The sequence below is a fragment of the Microcaecilia unicolor genome, chromosome 2 (assembly GCF_901765095.1).
Source record: "Microcaecilia unicolor chromosome 2, aMicUni1.1, whole genome shotgun sequence".
Lineage (NCBI taxonomy): Eukaryota > Metazoa > Chordata > Amphibia > Gymnophiona > Siphonopidae > Microcaecilia > Microcaecilia unicolor.
This window is the reverse complement of record NC_044032.1, coordinates 402,435,947-402,448,015: the sequence shown is the minus strand read 5'-3', so window position 1 is coordinate 402,448,015 and position 12,069 is coordinate 402,435,947. Positions and strand designations below refer to the sequence as shown.

General features: G+C 40.6%; 1 protein-coding gene across 1 annotated transcript in view; it reads right to left on the bottom strand.

Annotated features, from left to right (window-relative positions):
• LOC115462508 (C-X-C motif chemokine 11-1-like) overlaps window positions 1-12,069 on the bottom strand; it is a 28,674-nt gene that overhangs the window by 7,859 nt on the left and 8,746 nt on the right. Inside the window, exons 2-3 of the mRNA XM_030192501.1 lie at window positions 8,804-8,933; window positions 1,007-1,093 (exon numbers count right to left, since the gene is read on the bottom strand). Of these exons, the coding sequence (XP_030048361.1) occupies window positions 1,007-1,093; window positions 8,804-8,933 (217 nt within the window). The remainder of the gene's footprint in view (window positions 1-1,006; window positions 1,094-8,803; window positions 8,934-12,069) is intronic.

The following is a 12,069-nucleotide window of genomic DNA, read 5'->3' as shown; positions in this document are numbered from 1 at the left end:
ATGCATGGTGCTTGTTGCTTCACTGAAACGCAAAACAAAATGGCCACTGGAACGCATAGAAATACTTTCTTCTTGCATGAATACCTCAGCGTTTTTGCAGCAGTTTAAAATAAAAATTAGTATTTGGAGAAGGGCACAGTGAGCAGATTCTATATCCATCATCAGTTTCTGTCTTTAAAATGTTTGGAAAAAAATTTTTTTTTTCCATTTTTTCACACACTTTTGACATGTTTTAAGGATGGTAGTCATTAATTAGCATCCATTTTTATTTAGAAATTTGCTTATAAATTGTTTTTAGAGTATTTTAGTTTGTCTGACCTTTGACCCTCCACAGCACATAAACAGGGTTGAGTTGTGCTCAGCTGTTTAGTGATGGTGAATCTGCTTTGCTGGTGAGGAAGTGCTGTACTGTAAGTACCCTGTATTGGGTCCATTTTTACTCTTTTTTTTTTTACTGCTGTTTGAGGTTTTTTTAATAGTCCCCTTTGATTTTTTTTTGCTTTTTATACATATTTGGAAACATTCTATTAGAGGAAAGCTGGGTATTTTCCCTTTATAGGTATGTGTTCTTCACACATCTCTAAAACCTCTTTTGGCTTATCTTTTTAGTACATTTGTCCACAGTCTTTTGTTTGGTTTTACATTCATTTTGTATATAATTGAGTGTTTTAATTGGCATTATGTTATGTATATATTTTTAATTTATTTTACTTTCATGTTCATAATTGTTTTATTGTGTTTCATTCTCAATTGGTTGTTTTTAATTATTATATATTTTAATGTCAGTTGATTTTATCATTTTGATTGATTGTATTTATTTAATTTGTTTCTTATTAGTTTCTAACCCCTGACAAAGCTGTAGGGTGAAACATGGTCATGTCGGGTGATTGTATTAATAAATTTGGCCAGCACTTCAGTACCTTTGCTCTGCTTTTTGCTTGCTGCTATGTTGGTGTGCAGATCATCGCCTCTTTTGTTGTCTGCTTGAAAAATAAAAAAGACATACCTTTTCATTGAGAATTTTCCCAGGACAGCACGGACTCTTTGAGCTTTCGGATTAAGGCACCATCTCTTTCCTGTTTTCATTGTGATACTGTTAAACAAAAATCACACACACAGTTCACTTGATTAGTATTGTACATATGCTGCCTCCTGAAATTACTTGAACACTTAAGCAACCATGAGTAAGTTGAACACATAAGCACGTGGAACAGCATTTTAGAACAGATGTCCAACTCAGTACATGACCGGGTCTGTGTTGTTTTATGCTGATTGTTCGCCCCCACCCCCACTCCAGGCTTAAATAAAATTGTGCATGCCATGACAACATCAAGACTGGATTACTGTAATGCACTCTACACTGGTCTGACTACAAAGGGTTTGCACCAGCTCTAATTGATTCAGAATGCTTCAGAAAGACTAATAGAAGGTTGTAAGCGATGTGACCACATAATCTTCACTGGCTACCAGTACAATACAGAGCCAAATTTAAAACTCTCTGACTTTCAAGGCTCTCAAAGGAAATGGCCCAGAGTACTTGAAGAACAGGATCTCCCTCTATACACCTCCAAGGTCACTAAGGTCCTCCCAAGGAGCTTCCCTAACCACACCCTTTCCAAAGGGCATTACATGATGTGATACCCACAAGCGAGCCTTCTCTGGAATAGCCCACACACTCTGAAATGCACTCCTTTAAAAGCTTCACTTAAAACAAGACAATCTATATTTCAGGAAGCAGGTGAAAGCTTGGATCTTCAACCAGGCCTTGAAGTAAATGACACCAGCTGCATACAATATAGCAGGACGTGTTTATCCACTCCTACCCTAGCTATGATAATGTCCAAGCACCTTTCTGACCTCACGTGCAACTTTCTTTAAACTAGTCCCTTATTTTCTTATCTCTATTTTCTTATCTCTATTACACTACTTATCTATCTATATGTTCCATCTTTGCTTACACTCTTTGCTGTCTATTAAGATATTTTATTGTGTATTGTGTTGACATTGTAATGTAGCATACGCCAAACTTTGTATTGTTATTTGAATATTTTTACTGCTGTAATTATTTATTGCTTACATTTGACTTATTCTTGCTCTACACCATCTTGAGTGACTTCCTTCCAAAAAAGCGGTAAATAAATCCTAATAATAAATAGCTTGTAAATGCCAGGGGGTATATACAAGGCTAAAGTTCCCAGATAGGCACAACCTTGCTGGATTTCTGTGTCCGCAGTTATGTTGGGTCTCTGGCTGGTGTAACTATGGGTACATAAATGTTAGGCATGCCGATAGCGGGTTACACCAGTATTCTATAACAGAATCCAGATACCCAGGATAGGCCTCCTACAGCACATCCTCAGGGCACCTAAATGGAGGCACCCAATTGTAGAATTGTCCCCTATACATATACATGTGTATTTTGTAAAATACATGTATGAAGTCACTTCGTGCAATGAGTGGGTAAGGATGTGTCCTTAGCTTGCTCTGATGGTCCCCGCTCAAGTGCATGATTATCTAGCGAACACAACAGCTCTCTCTTTCCTCTTTGGATGAATATCGGTGTGTGAGACTATGGACAGATTTTTAGAGAAATCTTTGAGCGAAATGACTAGTGAAAACAAGAAAGACATGAACCACAGTAAGACCATTGAAGATAAGATGGTGGTGAGTATGGGGATGACAGTCACATAGTTCACAGAGTCCGTCCTCTCCGACCTGATGGCGACAATTTCCAAAGTGCTAGACCCCCATCTGGAACAGCTCTCCTCCCAGATATCTCACCTGGATTTGATGTTAACTGGAATAAGCACTCAGACACTGGCTTAGAAACCTTGGTATCTTCCATGGAAGATGACATGTGTGCGCTACTGCAAGAGTTGGAAATCTTACATACACAGGCTACAAAACACTATGAGCATCTAGAGGAAATGGAGAACCACTTGTGTAGATCTAACCTACGGTTCTTAAGTTTTCCAGAGAAAATATCAGAAGCCAGCACTTTAATAGTACTGGAGGATTGGCTGGCAGACAACTTCCCTTTGTGCATAGGAGTGGGACTGGTGAGATGGGATCAGGCACATCATTTAGGGCACCGATACCATGACTCCACCAGACCACGGATAATAATTGCAAAGTTCCAAAGTTAACCCTATCACATGGAAATTCTGAAACATTGTAGACAGAATGGAGACAAATGTACCTATGATTCAGTACCGATCCATATTTTTCAGGATTTTTCAATGGATTTACAAGAAAAATGGTGCCATTTTGTCCCCATACGTTTGTCACTAGCAGAGAGAAAGATTTGTATTATGTTCCTTTATCCTGCCTTATTAAAATTATATCATTGAGGGATCTGGCACCAACTGGACTCGATAGAAAAAGTGCAGGAATTCTTGGCTGGACTCAATTGGGCTCATTTTCGAAAGAGAAGGACGCCCATCTTTCGACATGGATGTTCTTCTCCCAGGGTCGTCCAAATCAGTATAATCAAAACCCAATTTTGGACTTCCCCAACTGCACTCCGTCGCAGGGATGGCTAAAGTTCAAGGGGGCGCATTGGAGGCGTAGCGAAGGCGGGACATGGGCATGCACAATCGAAAAAAAGAAGGATGTCCCTGACAAACACTTGGACGTTTTCACCCGGACCTGTTTTTCTTACGACTAAGGCACAAAAAGGTGCCTGAACTGACCAGATGACCACTGGAGAGAAGTGTGGGTGGGGGAGAGGGGTTGGGGAGGGCTGTTCAGTATTCTATATTAGTAATATTTTCAAAATTGTTTGTTCCACCTTTTGAAGTAGCCAATGGTACTTGTATTGGTTTATTCTGAATGAAACAATAAAAATGTTTTAAATATAAAATACATGTATATGTCACAACTCTAGGATTAAATGGTCTATATTCTCAATGGAGAAGGGTAAATAGTGGGGTTCCGAGGGGTCTGCTTTTTAACATATTTATAAATGATATAGAGATGGGGATAACTAGTGAGGTAATTAAATTTGCTGATGACACAAGTTATTCAAAGTTGTTAAATTGCAAGATGATTGTAAAAAATTGTAAAAGGACATTACGAAACTGGGAGACTGGGCATCAAAATGACAGATTAGTTTAATGTGAGCAAGTGCAAAGTGATGCATGTGGGAAAGAGGAGCCCGAACTATACTATCCACCTTATAATTGAAAGAGAAAAACGCCTAGATTTCGACCCAAATCGGGAGATAGACGTTTATCTCACAAAAACTAATAAATCGGTATAATCGAAAGCAGATTTTGAACGTTTTCAACTGCACTCCACCGCGGAAGCGTACAAAGTTGATGGGGGCGTGTCGGAGGCGTGGCAAAGGTGGAACTGGGGCGTGGTTATCGGCCGAGGAGAGATGGACGCCTTTCGCTGATAATGGAAAAAAAGTATGCGTTTGTAGCTAGAATTTAGGGCACTTTTCCTGGACCCTGTTTTTTCTACGAATAAGGCCCCAAAAAGTGCCCTAAATGACCAGATTAACCCCAGAGGGAATCGGGGATGACCTCCCCTGACTCCCCCAGTGGTCACTAACCCCCTCCCACCACAAAAAATGATGTTTCACAACTTTTTATTTTCACCCTCAAATGTCATACCCACCTCCCTGGCAGCAGTATGCAGGTCCCTGGAGCAGTTGTTAGGGGGTGCAGTGGACTTCAGGCAGGTGGACCCAGGCCCATCCCCCCTACCTGTTACAATTGTGCTGCTTAATGCTTAGTCATCCAACCCCCCCAAACCCACTGTACCCACATGTAGGTGCCCCCCCTTCACCCCTTAGGGCTATAGTAATGGTGTAGACTTGTGGGCAGTGGGTTTTGAGGGGGATTTGGGGGGCTCAACACACAAGGGAAGGGTGCTGTGCACCTGGGATCTCTTTTACCTTTTTTTTTGTTTTTGTAAAAGTGCCCCCTAGGGTGCCCGGTTGGTGTCCTGGCATGTGAGGGGGACCAGTGCACTACGAATCCTGGCCCCTCCCACGAACAAATGCCTTGGATTTATTCGTTTTTGAGCTGGGCGCTTTCATTTTCCATTATCACTGAAAAACAAAAACGCCCAGCTCACAAATTGTCGAATAAAACATGGACGTCTATTTTTTTTTTTAAATACGGTTCGGTCCGCCCCTTCACGGACCCGTTCTCGGAGATAAACGCCCATGGAGATAGACGTTTTCGTTCAATTATGCCCCTCCAAGTGATGCAAGGTTCCACATTAGGAGTCACTGACCAGGAAAAGGATCTAGGTGTCATCACTGATGATACATAGAAACCCTCTGCTCAGTGTGCAGCGGCGGTGAAGAAAGCAAATAGAATGTTAGGTATTAATACGAAAAGAATGAAAAACAAAATGAGGATGTTATAATGCCTTTGTATCACTACATGGTGTGACCACACCTTGAATACTGTGTGCAATTCTAGTCACCGCATCTCAAAAAAGACGTGGAGGGGCATAATCAAACGCGAACGCCTATCTCCATGGGCGTCTATGTCCGAAAACGGGTACATGAAGAGGCGGGACAGACCGTATTTTCGAAAAAATGGACATTTTCAGCTGGGCGTTTGTTTCTTTTAGCGATAATGGAAACTAAAAACGCCCAGCTCAAAAACGTCCTAATCCGAGCCATTTGGTCGTGGGAGGGGCCACGATTCGTAGTACACTCGCCCCCCTGACATGCCAGGACACCAACTGGGCACCCTAGAGGTCAGTGTGGTGGACTTCAGACAATGCTCCCACATGCATAGCTCCCTTACCACGGGTGCTGAGCACCCAACTCCCCTCCCCCAAAACCCACTACCCACAAATGTACAACACTACCATAGCTCTTAGGGTTGAAGAGGGCACCTACATGTGGGTACAGTGGGTTTTGGAGGCCTCCCATTTACCAGCACAAGTGTTACAGGTAGGGGGGATGGGCCTGGGTCCACCTGGCTGAAGTGCACTGCGGTACCCACTAAAAGTGCTCCAGGGACCTGCATACACGCAGGCCTCTAGGACTTGTTGCTGCTATATAACATTGGCACACCAGTTGACACCTGAAGACTAATCTCTCCGAAAACGTCCTTTATTGGAATAAGCACGCTTACTCACAGTTAACTGCAGATCAGAGGTTGTGCCCCACTGGCAACGAGTCTCCCTGGTACTGAGATGAGCAGTAGGTCAGAGCTGGCAGAATGCTGTACAATGCCCTCTTTCAGCCACATTCAAGGTAAGAACTAAGTTCTGTAACATGGCTAACACGTGAAAGGGATCTAAAACTGGCTTACAAAAATGGCCACTACCTCATGGACTACTGGAAACAAAACAGGGCACACTCTGACCCAGTAAGCAGGGGGAAAAGCACCATGGGAGTAGAGTCTACCAACTACCAACATCGTGAGCATTTGCCACAAGCTAGTGGAATCACGGAGCCCAATACCCTACACCCACCACAATGCATTGCTGATGTGACTCTGCAGTGCGCATAACAGAAAAGGTGTCCCACTCACCCGAGAGCCACATCAGAACCAGGGAAAGGCTGTCACAGGATAGAACACATTCTGCTGTCATGGAGGTGGGTACCAACAGAAAACGTATTCACAATATCAATGTCTCTGGTAACATTCAACTACTTGTATACACAAACCAGGACTCTTAGCCACCAACTTCAAGAAAGTGCTAGCTAAACAGTTTACACCAGTATAATGTGGCAGATCTATAATTTATATGTGTAGAGTACCCTCAGATATAAACCACTGTAACTGCAGTCAATAATGCTGCTAAAAAGTGGCATAGCACTTCTTTCATTGGGTAACTCTGACAATTTTTTGGGGAGAGCAACATATGCTCATTTTTTTATGCATCCCAATCACCACAGTGCTATAAAATCACTTGTAACTTTTAAAATAGTATATACTAGGTGAAAACTGTGCACTTATCTTTTGAGTTCTTGCCTCCCAGGCAGAACTGTCTTGCCTTGTTAAAACTGCCCAGGCAGTTCCAGGGAAAGGCAACTGATAAATGTTTTAACAAGGCAAGACAGTTCTGCCTGGGAGGCAAGAACTCAAAAGATAAGTGCACAGTTTTCACCTAGTATATACTATTTTAAAAGTTACAAGTGATTTTATAGCACTGTGGTGATTGGGATGCATAAAAAAATGAGCATATGTTGCTCTCCCCAAAAAATTGTCAGAGTTACCCAATGAAAGAAGTGCTATGCCACTTTTTAGCAGCATTATTGACTGCAGTTACAGTGGTTTATATCTGAGGGTACTCTACACATATAAATTATAGATCTGCCACATTATACTGGTGTAAACTGTTTAGCTAGCACTTTCTTGAAGTTGGTGGCTAAGAGTCCTGGTTTGTGTATACATGGAGGTGGGTACGGCATTTGAGGCTGGCATAGAGGCTGGAAAAAAGTTTTTAAAGTGGGGTTTTTTTTGGTGGGAGGGGGTTAGTGACCACTGGGGGAGTCCGGGGAGGTCATCCCCGATTCCCTCCAGTGGTCATCTGGGCAGTTGGGGCACTTTTTTGGGACTTGTTCGTGAAAAAAAAGGGTCCACAAAAAGTGACCCAAAATCGCGGTACAAACGCCTTTTTTTTCAATTATCAGCTAAAGATGCCCATCTCTCCTCGGCAGATAACCACGCCCCAGTTCCGCCTTCACCACGCCTCTGATACGCCCCCGTCAACTTTACCCATTTCCGCAACAGATTGCAGTTGGAAACGCCCAAAATCGGCTTTCGATTATACCGATTTGGGCGCCCACAGGAGAAAGACGCCCATCTCCCGATTTGGGTCGCAATATAGGCGTTTTTCTCTTTCGATTATAAGCAGGATAGTGGAATTAGAAAAAGTACAGAGAAGGGCGACAAAAATGATAAAGGGGATGGGATGACTTCCCTATGAGGAAAGGTTGAAGCGGCTAGGGCTCTTTAGCTTTGAGAAAAGACGGCTGAGGTGTATAAAATAATTTACTCTTTCCAAAAATACTAGGACTAGGGGGCATACAATGAAGCTACAAAGTAGTAAATTTAAAACAAATTGGAGAAAATATTTCTTCATTCATCATGTAATTAAACTCTAGAATTCATTGCCAGAGAATGTGGTAAAAGCAATTAGCTTAGCGGGGTTTAAAATGTCCATAAGCCATTATTAAAATGGACTTGGGAAAATCCACTGCTTATTTCCAGGATAAGCAGCATAAAATGTATTATACTGTTTTGGAATTTTGCCAGGTACCTGTGACCTGGATTGGCCACTTTTGGAAACAGGATACTGAGCTTGATGAACCTTTGGTCTGTTCTAGTACGGCAACGCTTATTTTCTTATTACCTAAACTAGTCCCACTAGAATGCCTCTGTGCAGATCATATAAATGAAGGTGCAGTCTGATGGTGTGCCTACTTTTTACATGTGTATACCCACACACTACTGTGTAAGAGCCAGTTACCCCCATCATTCCTAGGGAACCCTGATCTGAGCTATAGAGAGGGAAGAGCTGGGGCTTATTCTGAGGGCAAAAGGCCTTGGCCTTTCCTCCTGGCCATAGTTGATCATGAGTAGCTATAGAGCAGGTTCCTTCAAGACTGGACGTTCAGATGAAGAAAAACGTGAATCAGTTCTTAACATAAATAAAATATACATACAAGTAGTAATTTCTAACATAACAGACTCCTTTTCAGAAGACAAAAAAAAAACACTCAATAGCAGAGATTTGGAGTTCCTCAAACTTTAGCTTACAGCACCTTCAAGAGCAAAAGCTTGTCTGTTTAATGGAGCTCAAGAGCCTAAAAAATACTCACACAATTTCCACATTGTAACATCTGGGGGTTTGGGGGAACATTTCAACCTTCCGAATATTTCTGCTTGGGATCAAGTTATACAGTTTCCCATCACAAAGACATCTTTGTGAGTGACCAACAATTGAAAGTCCTAAAAAATGAAAAGGAGATTATCTTGGTAAATACTTGGAACAGTGTGAGAAAGAATAAAAACTGAAACCATTTGAATAAGGGAAAGGGTTTGTGTTTAAAATAATGCATCTTTTGCATAATTTACATAATAGCATTTTTTAGTTTTCAACTCTATTTCTTTGTATCTTTAACCCATGATTTATAAATGTGATTTTATAAAATGATATTTCTACTTATTTATGTATTTATTTATTTTAAAATATTTCTGCCTGCAAATCACTTGTTTTAAGTGGATTACATAAAAACATATGAAATAATAAGAAAACATACATATAACAATACAAACAAAAATATAAATTATGTAAAATGGCCAAATGAAAACATTTAAAAAATCAACTTAATCATTAGAAGAATTAATTACACCCTGCTAATAAAGGCAGTAAAAAAATAAATGTGTTAGCTTTAAGTAATCTTATTTATTTATTTGTTTGTTTGTTTGCTTATTTATTTTTCGAAAACACACAAGCCCATCTCCATTTGCAAATTGTCCAGCAACCTGTTCTAAAGCTCAGATGATGCAGTAGAAAGCATATATTTATAAATATTTACACCAGAAGCAACTTTCAAAGAGGGCAGTGCCAGTAAACTACAATCTTGTAAGTTAAACTGATACTCTAGTTGATAAACAGAGGAGCCAAAGAGGGAAAATAGGTCATTCCCCTTTACACCATAAGATGGTTATTTTAGAAGCTTGTTTGAGGCCTGAAATCTGGCGTTTAGACATCCATATTACATGGATATCCAAATTCAAATTTTACAAAGGCATGATATAGACATCTAATACTGCTGCATATCCATAAGGCAAGAGGGAATGCCCAAAATATAGAAATCCACCTCCGAACACAGAAGAGGAAGGGACGTCCATGTCTAAAAAAATAAATGGACTTTGTTCTTTAGACCTGGTACTTGTCACATCCAGGTTATAGAACAGTGCTCTGATTGAGCAGTTGTCCACTGGAGGGATTAACGCATGACACCTTCTTAATCCCCCAGTGGTTGCTATCTCCCTCTTTTTCACCTGGATGTGAAACTGGGATACCAGGCCCTATGACAGCTTCAGCTATTATAGACATTTTTAACAAAGCACCATGGAGATATAAAGACTAGCCTAATAGTTAGGTCAGTGGCATGAGACCCAAAGGACGCAGGTTCAAATTCCACTTTAACATTCTTTTTTTTTAATTGTGTGCCTTCCACAGACAGAAAAATGCCTACTGTGCTTGAATATATAAGACACGTGCAAGCCTGCTGAAGTGATGTACATTTGGGTATAGTACGTATTTTTCTGTTCCTGGAGAGCTCACAATTTAAAAAAAAATCAATAGAAATCAAACAAAATAAAACATGGAAAAGAAAATAAGATGATACCTTTTTTATTGGACATAACTTAATACATTTCTTGATTAGCTTTTGAAGGTTGCCCTTCTTCGTCAGATCGGAATATTGCCTCCTCCCTCAAAACACCCAGGGAGAATCTGCTACAGTACAAGGAGAAAAAAATCCACTGACAGAATCCCCCTTGTAGTGACATACAATCCACAGCTGGAAAAACTGAGGAAAATCATAAGAGATCTACAACCTATACTCCAGGAGGATGAATTACTGAAAGAGATATTCCCATCCCCACCAGTACTGGCCTTCCGACAGCCACCCAACTTAAAACACAAGCTAATCAGAAGTAAACTTCCATCACAGACTGAAAAGGAACAGAAGGGCACACTTCCCTGTAATTTATCCAGTTGCAAACTATGCCAAAATATTTCACAGGACCCCAAAGTCATCCACAAAGGAAAGATATTCAACATAAAGGGATCTTTCACTTGCTCATCTTCCAATGTGGTTTATATCATTCAGTGTAAAAAATGTAACGAAGGATGCTATATTGGAGAAACAGGCCAGATGCTTAAGACAAGATTCAATTTAGATAGACATCACATGAACAATCCTGGTGCCAGTAGGGTTCCCACACCTGTTGGTCAGCATTTTACAGGACCAGGACACTGTACCAGTGACTTCACAGTGAGAATCCTGAAAGGTAACTTTAAAACCATACAAGAACGTAAGACCTTTGAAGTCAGAATGATTGAATATTTTAACACCCAACAGAAAGGACTTAACAAGGATCTGGGGTTCCTAGCCCATTATAAACCATAAAGCTGTATGTCTCTGTTGATCACCCCACCCCTCACCTATCCACACCCATCCTGTTAGAATATCAATGATATGCTTTGATGTCCCCATGCATACCTCCTACCCACCCCCATCCTCCCACCCTGTCAGACTGTCATAGTAATGCTTGAATGTTTTCACTTATATACACTGTCAGCTAGCACATTTGCTTATTTTCGATCTGACGAAGAAGGGCAACCTTCGAAAGCTAATGTATTAAGTTATGTCCAATAAAAAAGGTATCATCTTATTTTCTTTTCCATGTTTTATTTTGTTTGATTTCTATTGATAACCTTAAGAGTGGACTAACACGGCTACCACACTCCTCTACTTAAAAAAAAATCACAAACTGATAAAGTGGGATTTGAACTTGAATTACTTTAACTTTTAGGTTATCCCTCTGCTCTGCATGGATGTCTGTGTGGCCATTTCATAAGATGGGTGTTCCTATGCAGCCAAACAGGCGTTCATGTCTCTTGTTTTCCCCCGTTCATAAATTGAACATTTCAGTTTGTAGGACTGATGATCAAGCAGAGCTGGACATTGCCAGCACATGGACGTATTTCACATATTTTAGAACAGGCTGCTGTTTCAAGACAGAATATAATTTACAAGGAATGGTAAGAGTACTTTTCCAAACTACCATAGTAAGGATAGCTTTAAACAAGGTTCACTAGGAAATGGTGACATAACTCCACAAGTGAACAGAACACACAGTAACCAGAAAGAAGTCATAGTAATGGCAAGGTATACCAAGAGTACTGTGTTTGGAGATGTATACAATATAGGAAGGAACATATATGAAAGAAGAGAGGGGGGGGGGGAACCCATTGTGGATATCTTTATATGTAGATGCTTATACATGCCTGTTTGCTAGACTTCATTAGCACTTTAAAGAGGCTTTTAAATGTTGAAGCACATGTTAA